Source organism: Octopus bimaculoides, chromosome 6 (genome assembly GCF_001194135.2).
Source record: "Octopus bimaculoides isolate UCB-OBI-ISO-001 chromosome 6, ASM119413v2, whole genome shotgun sequence".
Taxonomy (NCBI): Eukaryota; Metazoa; Mollusca; class Cephalopoda; order Octopoda; family Octopodidae; genus Octopus; species Octopus bimaculoides.
Window position 1 is genome coordinate 2,758,463 of NC_068986.1, and position 11,594 is coordinate 2,770,056.

Genomic DNA, 11,594 nt, shown 5'->3' on the forward strand with positions numbered 1-11,594 from the left:
TTTATAGAATTAAAATTTCAAACACAGATGTTTAAGAACACTGAAAACAAAAAGTTGAATTTCAATCTGTATTTCTGCAGTGTATTAAAGATTGATTTATCTACAAAGGATTTTTAATTATACTGAAAAATCTTACAAAGACAATGTAATTTTTTTTTTTTTTTACATTGAAAATAGCCAAATCAGATTTAATATATTTTAATATTTTGGCAAACGTCCTTTCCAGTGCAGTTAGATAATTAAAGATAATCTTTGACTTGAAATTAACTGCAATACATTTTTCTTAAGCAAAAAAATAAAACTAAAAAAAAAAAACTATAAAAATGTCATGAAGCAAAAAAAAATGGACATTCAACCACTAATGATGATCTGATGCTTTTGAAACAATTTTTTGTATTATAAATGAAACAAAATATTCCAGATAAAGTAAATTATACTTCACTTAAATTGATATATTTGTTCATTGAAAGTATTTTTAATTTATTCAAAACACATGTTGGGAAAAATATTCATATAAAAAAAAAAAGGGAAAGGTATTTTATGATTGTCAACAATTATTTTCTGCTGGTTGTCTTTGACATTGTCAAATTTGTTACTGGACATGTTTGATACTGCCAAATCTGTCACTAGTTATCATGGTCACTGGATATCTTTGACATAGTCAAAATCTGCCAGTGATAATCATTGACACTAGATCTTTTCAATCTTTAACACTAACAAATCTTTCTCTGGACATCTTTGACAATGTCAGATCTATTGTCATACCTGTAACTGGATACCTTCAACACTGTTATAGTGGCTGCCGTTGGCCGTTTAAGTACGTGTTATTAAATGGAAAAGCAGTTAGTGTGAATCATCGTAAGACATTTTTGTGTATAAATATATTGTTTATTCTGTGTTCACCTTTTGTGGCGAAAGCATGTAGTATGATACAAAAACGTGTGTTTACATACAAGGAAAGTTTTGTTTTTTGCTTTTGCACTGAAAGAAGTAACACATAATATTTGTATTACAGTATATATGCATGTGTGTAATGAGAACAGTCATTTTGAGAATGTGTGTGATAAAATATCTTTGTTTATGAACCATATATCTCGTGTTGAGGTGAATAGACATGTGAGTCGCATGTGGGAGATTGCGCATGGAGCTGCAGAGAAGATGTGTCTTTGACTGAAACCTGGCAGGAACTGAGAGTTCCTACAGTGTAGCTCAGAATGAGGTTAGTGTCTCAGATCAAGGCTACTTTATCAAAGTGAGGTTAGACGCCTCATTGATATATTCATCTGCTGTGCAGGTCACCTCACATATTACTATGTAATATGTAGCTCTGCTACACTGTTATATCTGTCGCTGGATATCTTTGATACTGCCATACCTTTCACTGGATATCTTTGATAATGTCAAATATTTCTATAAAGAGTTAAAGGTGCATTTACTGATGTCCATACTAGCACTAAATATTCTGCTAAACTGGTTTGACTTCTTCTGGAAACTGTTTCAGTAGATGTTGAACACCACTTCTGTTTTGAGTGAGTAGACTTATGATTAAAGACACTCTATCCATGACCATCATGTTTTTTTTCTCCAACATAGTGTCTAAGATCACAGTATTCAATATGTTCATTTTTTTTTTTGCTTTAGGTGCCAGAGTGTGATTTGGATGCTATTTCTACTGGTCACACAAATTCATCTGATGCGAGTGCCGCCTGACTGGCACCTGTGCTGGTGGCACGTAAAAAGCACCATTCGAACATAGTCGATGCTTGTGCCACCTGACTGGTCCCCGTAAAAAGCATCCACTACACTCTTGGAGTGGTTGGCGTTAAGAAGGGCATCCAGCTATAGAAACCATGCCTGATCAGATTGGAGCTTGGTACAACCTCCTGGCTTGCCAGTTCTCAGTCAAACCGTTCAACCAATGCCAGCATGGAAAGTGGACGTTAAACGATGTTGATGATGGAGAAGTTAAACACAAGGCACTGATAAATACATTATAAAATTTCTATATGTAGGCTATTAGCCCTTGCTCTTTTTCTCACTATGTTGACACAGAAATATTTTTTTGTTTTTACTAATTTCAGTGATTGGACTGTGGTGATGCTGGGGCACTACCTTTAAAGAGTTTTAGTCAATCTTTAGTACTTGTTAAAGTACTTATTCCAACATTCTTGTAATATGTGAAAATGGAAATTAGCATCAAGGGAGATAACTCAGGCTATTCTTCAGGGTGCCTTCCACCTCAATTCTGATATATCAAATTTTTGACATAGCTGGTGTAGCAGTAAGAGTTGTAGTAGTGCTATCAGGACACACGGTGTGTCTTGAGCATTGTTTTAGACCTGGTGGAGTCCATCTCTCTCCAGCTCTGACCATAAATGATTTTTTTTTTCCAGGGGAGAGAGACAAGGAGAATAGTTGACTGCAGTACAGGATGAAAGGCAAGGGTTGACTTCAGCTGTATTAAAACTCAAGAGTATAAAGAGCTTGGACATATACTGCAAGATGATTTATCCAACACAACTTGGCCAATTTGCTTGGGTATTCCTGTTTCAACTTACCGTTTTTTTATTCTAACAAATGGCAAGATGCTATGCTGGAAAGTGGATGTAAAAATGATGATATATTTATTATACGATGGTCTTTGCACAGATTCCTGCAAACAAATTTCTCTCACAAGGCATTGGTCAAACTGAGGCCACTTGCACAAAGTACCATACAGTGAAATCGAACTTTGAACTGAACTTAAACCACACAACCATGCCTGTGTTTACACAACTAAACACATTAAAAAAAAAACAACTTATTTAAGAAACAGAAAACGATTCAAACTCAAATAGTTATGTATTGAATTCAATTTATTTAAAGAAGAAATTGATGAAATTACAAACATATTAAACAAGTATTTTATTAATTAATGCAATTCTGTTATCATGGGTGAAGATTAATGTATAGCTGCTTATCCTTTCTCTGTGTTATTGTGGTGTATTTGTATTACTGCTAATTGCGAGCTATTTTCACAGAAATATTCACTCAACAAGAACAAAGAGAAGGATTAGAAGGAATAAAAAAAGATCGAGTTTTGATTTATTTTTTTCTTTTCTAGGACTGCAAAAAAACAAAACAAAAAAAAAGAAACAAGTATCATATACACCTAAATATAAGGTGAGATTTATTTGTACCTTCAGCAAAGAAAAAAGGTCCTGATATCCGAGTCCTTACAAAGACTTTCAAACGATTGACAAAAAAACTTTATAATCATCTTATGCTTGTGCATATTTGATGAACTTGATTATTTTCTATTTAAAAGTTAGAAAAGAAAGTATTTGGATAAAGCTGTTAAATTGAACAGACTTGAAATCCATAAACTATTTTAAAACCAGTCCCCTTCAGTCCATAACCTGTAAGCTGCCCTTTTTTCACACCAGTATCAGTTGTAACTTTTCAATAATACTCGACAAAGAAAACTTTTTAAATAATTAATTAGTGATTAATTTTAAACAGAATAATTTCTCTTTTTTATCCTTTCCAATTTAAAACATTCAACTAGACTATTATTATTATTATTATTATATGTATATTGTCCTTGTCAATTACAAAAGTTGTTTTTCCTTCTGTAGCACCAGACTATTTTCAAAACCTGCTAACACTTTATAATAAAGCACAGATTTGACCTACACTAAAGTATAGTCTATATATTTGAGACAGCAGCTGGTTCAAACATAATCTCATATATATTTTAGACTGCGTCACAGAATGATGTCTGCCTTATAAGCAAGCATTTTCAAACACATGAATGTTGTTGAGCTGTATCATCTGAAACTCTCAACTTCACAGCTATCACAAAGGCCTTTATTCGTTTAAACTTGCTGTCAGTATCAATATTCCACCTAAATCCATTTTATGTATCAGTTTCTTCCATCTTTCCATCTCCCAACTGAAATTCATTTTCTTGCCATTTATCAAAATCGTTTCCCTTCCCAACAACTTAACTGCAACAATTCAAATTGAACTGCCAAATTCTTCTCCCTTTGCTTACAAGGAGGGTCTGTGAAAAAAAAATTATAGGCATTGCTTTCTTCCTCAAATTAACTAATTGAAAAAAAAAACAAAAAAAAACAAACAATAACTTAAAAGAGTTTGATGAATATACATGTGGTATGTCTAGAGATTTTAAAAATTATAAAAAAAAGTTCATTAGAGTTGATTATTAAATTACAAACATATATATATATATATATATATATGTCTATTAGTAGTCAATGCTCTTGTATATGATATTTTTTAAGTCCTGGGATACCGGGTTACTTGTTTCTGTTGTCTTCTCCAGGTAGAAATGAAAGCCAAGGTATTTATGGGAAGAACAAATAGGAATTGTAATGTTTAGAACATTAAAGGCATGAGTTAAAGTGAACATAGCTTCAACAAGTTGTCAAAACTCAGTGGTAGACTTGCTACTTTGAGAGACATGTAACCATTAAATGGTATTCTCTAAACATTTGTTGAGATACAAAAACATCTAAGAAAAAATCTACTTAAGTAACCTAATATTCAATATGAATTCTAAAGTGTTAGAGGTGTCATTCCTTTTTATTTACTGATATTTCGAACCAGTTAATCACAAGTATATGTACTGCTTACATGAGGTGTCTCAATAATTCAGGTATTGAAAAACAAACAATAAATAGAAAATGTAAATATTTCTTTTAATTTCGAATTTTTAGAAAATTTATGGACATTATTTACTGGTATTACTAAATTAGAAAGAATATTTAACTTAAGAATGTTAATATTATTCATTTATAAAAATAAATATTTCATCATAAGATATTTTTCTTAACTTGTTTAGAAAAGATAGTTATTGATAAATAGCAGAAATAAGAGAAAAAATGAGATCTTTCTGATATGAAATTATTCATTGATTTTTTTTAAAGAATTTAATACCTGTAAACTAGTATATTAAAAAAAAAATTAAAAAAAAAAAACAATGTAAAAATAAAAACAAATTTTTTGTAGGGGAGGGGGAAAGTATCAAATCAAGATAAAACATGTCAAAAAATATTGCAAAATAAAGATTATTTCTCAAGAGACAAGAGATGCTGAGCTTTTGAGATTTTTAAACAACAATTTGAAAGAAAAGAAGGGGGGAAAAAAATCATGTTCTGGTTCTGTGTGGGACGGGAATAAAAGATGGCTCTGAAATAGTCAGAGCATTTTTGGGTGTGTAGATTCCAACTTTAGCTGGAAATCTTTGACCAGAAATATCAATTTCATATTTGGCATTTTTGTCCAGAATAAATTCATTAAGATTTTTCATGATGCATGGTTGATATCTGTCATCGAATTTTGAAACATAACCAAGGCATAGCATCTGCTCTAAAGTAAAACCATAACCGCTTGATGTTGTTTCTCCTACATACTCACCGTTTCTATAGATTGGTTCACCACCCCATGGCCAAAGATCTGTATCGATGTTATGATCTTCCAACAAGAAATGCACCAGTTTCTGTTTAACACCTTCTTCACGTTGTTGCAATAAAGCGTCTTTTCCAATGAAGTCTCTTTTCTGTAAATGAAAAAGTAACAAAAGGATGGAGGACGAATCAGAACTATAAAAAAATATCTATTTAATTTTAAGTGGTGTAGAAATTTCAATGAAATAAAGATTTACTAATAGTTCATTGAAAAATAATAAAGATAACAGTATCAATAACAGCAATTATAATTAAGAAAACTTGTTACAATATTTCACTTAAAAATGGGCGATTTTTTTTCAAGTAGGTGGAGGAGTCTGGTCATTGAGGCTGACTCCAAAGAAAATCTTTGCTTTATACTTTAACTATAAAGTCACAGACAGACCCCAGCATCCAGTCCCCTCTCTGCTCCTTGGTGCTGGCTGGGCTCATGTCACCTCCACTTGTCTCTCAGACTCCCATCACCACAGTTATGTTGAATACCCCAGGCCTTATACTGACCATGTCATCCAATCCTTTCTTCCTAGAACATCAGAGATGGTGCTGATTTACAAAAGTTCAAGAGGGACATTAATGGTATCAGTCTCACTGCTCTGGGAGGGTCTGGAAGCTATGGGTCCTGCCCCTTCCTTCACACCCAGCAAGTTTATTGTAATTTCTCCTGCATTTGCTTTGTACATCATAGCTAGTAATGGTACTAAGTATTTCTTAAATGACATGCTTCTTCTTTTCTTTATATTTGTTGAGACTGGAACAGGAAGGAACAGTGCCTATGGTCTTCACAGACCCCCCCCCCCAGGTCACTGAGATTGATGCCATTATTGTTCCTCTTGGACCCTTGGTAATCCAATACCAGCAGGAATGACTAATAAGTAGGGAGGGAATTCTTGAGGGCTTATGTTCTTGGAAGGAAGTCAAAAGATAAACTATGCATGAAAAGGTGAGATGGTCATGACTGGAATACCATTGATCATAGGTCTGCTCAGTCAGGGCTGACCTGGAGTTTAATAACAGCAACAACAACAACAACAAGAAAAACAGGACTTGTTAATCATATACTGGCCATATTGTTTATAGCAGTGAAGTGTACTTCTTTAGTGAACCCATTTGTAACTTAGTGGACTTTACCAGTGAAAATTAAATATCTTCACCATGGGCCCAATATAATATTGGTGATGAGATATAAACATTAACCCATTTGCTAGTGAGATCAACACATTATTAGCTTCACCAGCTGTAATTCAATGACTTCATACGATGTTGTTTAATAGGCGCAGGAGTGGCTGTGCGGTAAGTAGCTTGCTTACCAACCACATGGTTCCGGGTTCAGTCCTACTGCATGGCACCTTGGGCAAGTGTCTTCTACTATAGCCTCGGGCCGACCAAAGCCTTATGAGTGGATTTGGTAGACGGAAACTGAAAGAAGCCCGTCGTTTATATGTATATATATATATATGCTTGTGTGTCTGTGTTTGTCGCCCCCAACTTCGCTTGACAACCGATGCTGGTGTGTTTACGTCCCCGTAATTTAGCAGTTCAGCAAAAAGAGAAGGATAGAATAAGTACTAGGCTTACAAAGAATAAGTCCTGGGATCGATTTTCTCGACTAAAGGCGGTGCTCCAGCATGGCCACAGTCAAATGACTGAAACAAGTAAAAGAGTAAAAGAGTAATGTGAATGATGCTTGTTTTCTCGTAAACTTACATTAAACTTGACACGGAATTCTCGACCGCATTCAAAAGGAGTTGTAATGGGAGTCAAATCAACACCCCAACTTGCAAAGAATTTCTCCACTCTCAATTCTTTCATACAATTGAAGCCAACATTACGAATTCCATAGTCAACACCTGCACGCATTAACGTGTCATAGACATGGAGGGCATACTGAAAAGATATACAAAAGAAAAACAGAAACAATTAAAAATCATTAGCAAACTACATTCATTGTACTGCAATTAGCAACAGAAGTGGCCTTTGTAATGAATACTAGTTAGCAAATCCAGCCTAAATTGGATGTGCTGTTTACAATACCTTAAACTACTGTCATGTAATATGGACCACCAATGTGTGTGTGCGTGTGCATGCGTGCTGCTTATTATATCAAAAGCTAACCATCTGCTCTGAGTTTATATACTACATATTTTATATGTGCACATGTGCACACACACACACACACATGCGTGTTTGTACTGTTCACATAACAAAGGATTTATGGCTCTAAATTTTGGCCTGAAAAGTCCGACTTGTATGCCAGAAAATATGGTATATTAGAGAAATTTAATAATAATAACAATCATCTCTACAATAGGTACATGGCCTGAAATTTGAGGGGAGAGGGCTAGTCGATTACATCAACCCCAGTGCTCAACTGGTATTGGTTAATTAACTACTATTAGTTAATTTATATGTGAGAAATTCTTTCTCTTTTTTACATTTGTTTGAACAAGAAATTCTTACCTCAGCAGGGATGTATAAAATAAATCCATCTTCTCCTACATGAGTGAGACGCATTGCTCGAATTCCACTTGCATATCCAACATCAACAACCTTTAAAGTAAAACAAAGATAATATGTAGAGATACAGGGTTGGCACCAGAAAGGGGGTTAGGTCATAAAACACTACTACAAAAAGATAATCCTCTCCAACCTATGCCAGCATGATAGCATGGACGTAAAGAAGTGATGATGATGATGATGATGATGATTACATACATGCCTACATACATCGCTGCCATTGTCATCATCATCATCTTAATGTCTGCTTTTCCATGTGGTTAGGTTGCTGCACTCACAATCACTAGATTGTGGGTTCAATTCTCTGACTGGGCAGCATGTTGTCTTCTTGAGCAACACACTTCATTTCATGTTGCTTCAGTCCCACTTTCGACCAGCGAGGAATGTTAGTCTGCTTGCCTAACCAGCAGGGTGGCATCATTTGAAGGCTAAAACAATGCGAAGGTGCATTGTGACTAGTGATGTATAACAATATCTGATAGCCTGGTCAGTCACATGATCACATGATATATATATATGTATATAATTGTGTGTGCGTGCATGTGTATGTGTGTGTATACATATAATATGTATAGGTATATATATATATATATACGCACTTCAAAACCATATATATTTGAGATATTTACCTTACAAGTCATGAATTTGAAGTCTGATTTTGTTGTGGAGGCTTCTGTAACTTCAGCAAGAAGTTCTTGTGCATGTGGACCAATCAGAGTGATTGCAGAATACATGGATGTCACATCTCGAATTTGGATAGAGCCATCTTTTGGGAGGTGCCGTAATAACCATGCCAAACTTTTCGTTTGCTGAGTAGTTGGGGAGATCAGGAAGTAACTGAAGAGAAATCAGAGAAACAAAATTAGTTAAATGAAAATAATAATAATAATCCTTTCTACTATAGGCACAAGGCCTGAAATTTGTGGGACGGGGGGATAGTTGATTACATCGACTCCAGTGTTCAACTGGTACTTATTTCATTGACCCAAAAGGATGAAAGGCAAAGTTGATATCAGCGGAATTTGAACTTAGAACGTAAAAATAGATGAAATGCCACTAAGCATTTTGTCCGGCGTGCTAACAATTCTGCCAGCTCACCAACTAAACCATAATTGTTGTTGTTAGGCATTTTTTCTAGCTAAACATTCTGAGTTCAAATTCTGCTGAAGCTAACTTTGCCTTTCATCCTTTCGGAGTCAATAAAAAAAGTAGCAGTGATGCTGTTGTATTCCACACCACTTTTATTTTGTTGTGTCTGATGCTCTTTGCATATTTCACATGTGTGTTGTGTATCTGTTGAGTCATCATGTTGCGGTGGTTGTGTACAAAACAGCATCATTAGTATGGTGTTCTATTGTCAATATGATACACTATGTCCGAGTAATGAAAGACCGAATGGTCAAGGTCATGATGGAATGCCTTTGGTCACAGGCCAGCCTGAACACAACTGACCTGGTGGTGGTGGTGGTGGAGAAGAAGAAGAAAAAAGAACTGAGAGAAGAATTGGTAGCAGGAGGAGGAGAGGAAGAATTGGAGGGGGAGAAGAAGAAATAATAGTAGTAGTAGTAGTTTACAGAAAATCTTTGATAATGATGGTAGCACAATCTTTAGATTTTCAGTTGTCATAAAAATTAAATAATAATTCTTACTAATTTTCACTCAACCGTGCCACACTGCAGTCATTCTCGTAGCCTCCAAACTCATTTTGCATGCCTGTATTTACAACAGCACCAACATCCAGATCAACATCATTTGAACACAGATACTGTAAAAAGTTAGCAGCTTCTTGGTTGGCAGACTGAAAGAGAAAAAAGATGTGTAAAGAAATAATGGCTCAGGATATAAAAAAGCAAATGTTACAAGATCAATATTTAAATGTTCAGGTAATTAATTGAAGAATGAAGCAGTGAGATCAGCACTATTTAATTAAACAGTGAATTAGACTTTCTTGTTTTATTTAAAGTTTTTCCTGCTCAGATTAAGACTTTCCATTAAAAGTTTATGTGACCACCTCTCATTAAGTTATATCACAAAAACCTGTTTAATGCTATTTTATTGAATCCCTCTAAATTCTTGATTTATTTAAAAATTAATTGAAATGCATGATGTGTTTCATTAGAAACAAGGGTCACAAAATGGTTAATATAATATAGAATTTACCTTTACTTCAATTTTAGAGAATGAAGACATGTCTATGATGCAAACCCTCTCTTTACAAGCCCAATACTCATCTTTGACAATATTAAACCAATCTGGTTTACTGAATGTTCCCTGTGACATTCGTTGCTCAACAAACTCATCTTGAAAGGAAGAAATTTGAAAAAAAAAAAGAAAAAGAAAATGGAAGAGAAAGATCAATCATAAGACAGAAAGAAAGACCAATCATATGGTGTATATATATATATATATATATAGAGAGAGAGAAGGATCATTAGCAAGGGAGAAAGATAAAGAAAGAGATCATTCATAAAGTAGAGAGAAAAACCAATCACAGAGAAGAGGGGAGAACTCAATCATAAAGTAAAAAGAATGATCAACCACAAGGTAAAGGGAAAGATATCTATCATAAGTTAGAGGAAAGACCAAGGCAAGGACATCTTAATCTAAGACATGCTCATTGTTTCTACATTGCCAGTTGTTACACTCACACGACTAGAGTAGAAAAGAATATGAAATCTAACTTGCCATTTGCTATACATTGATGCACGCTACGTAAAGCACTGCATGCACTTCTTCCACCCTTACCTAGCTAGTTGTTATTGTTTAACAACTCTTGTCATCTGGACTAAGGATCAAAGGCACTCCAACTATGACAATCCCATCATTTTGTATAATACAAGCAATCAAATCAGGGAGTGTCCTAAATAGTTTGCAACTTTAATCACATATATATTGTAACAAACTAATTAAATCTAAATTTAACTTAATCATTGCAGAAAATGGGAAGAGCAGGTAGAATTTGAAACACTCACCATCAGCATTAGGAACAAACCACATTGGTGTTTCATAGGCATTAGTTTCTCCAAAGACAGCTCCTGCTACTTCAAGCCTGGTATGTAATGGAGATGTCCTTAGTTTACGAGAAGACCCATACTCTTCAGTTGAGTAACCAATAGCATAAAGATGTCCTTTAAAAAAAATGGTAAATATTTTATCAGTAAATTACAGTTTTTATAGAATCATAAGCAAGGCAAAATAACAGGTATTCTTTTATTGGTTTCAGTTGTTTGGATTGTTGCTATGCTGGAGCAGAATCCTTTAGAGCAGTGGCTCGGCATCCCTTTTACTACATGGCATTTACAAACAATCCCTCTCCATGTTTTGACCTTCCACTAAAGATGGCTTTATTTTCTTATACTATCTCATGCAGCATGTGTCTATTTTCAGATATTTCTCTGAACTAGTACTGCTTAACAATTAAGGCAGTGAGCTGGCAGAATTGTTAGCATGCCAAGTGAAATGCTTCCTGGTATCTGCCGCTACATTCTGAGCCCAAATTCTGTGAAGGTCGACTTTGCCTTAGATCCTTTTAAGGTCAATAAATTAAGTACAAGTGAAACACTGGGGTCGATGTAGCCCCACCAAATTTCAGGCCTTGCACCTATAGAA

At 34.6% G+C, this 11,594-nt stretch overlaps 1 protein-coding gene across 1 annotated transcript in view; it reads right to left on the minus strand.

The window, feature by feature from the left end:
* Positions 1 to 2,837: 2,837 nt before the first annotated feature.
* The window catches only part of LOC106875297 (pyruvate dehydrogenase phosphatase regulatory subunit, mitochondrial), a 30,237-nt gene continuing 21,480 nt past the window's right edge, over positions 2,838 to 11,594 (minus strand). Inside the window, exons 11-17 of the mRNA XM_014923385.2 lie at positions 10,958 to 11,113; positions 10,146 to 10,285; positions 9,635 to 9,783; positions 8,615 to 8,822; positions 7,929 to 8,018; positions 7,176 to 7,355; positions 2,838 to 5,563 (exon numbers count right to left, since the gene is read on the minus strand). Coding sequence (XP_014778871.1) covers positions 5,153 to 5,563; positions 7,176 to 7,355; positions 7,929 to 8,018; positions 8,615 to 8,822; positions 9,635 to 9,783; positions 10,146 to 10,285; positions 10,958 to 11,113 — 1,334 coding nt within the window. The 3' untranslated portion in view covers positions 2,838 to 5,152. The remainder of the gene's footprint in view (positions 5,564 to 7,175; positions 7,356 to 7,928; positions 8,019 to 8,614; positions 8,823 to 9,634; positions 9,784 to 10,145; positions 10,286 to 10,957; positions 11,114 to 11,594) is intronic.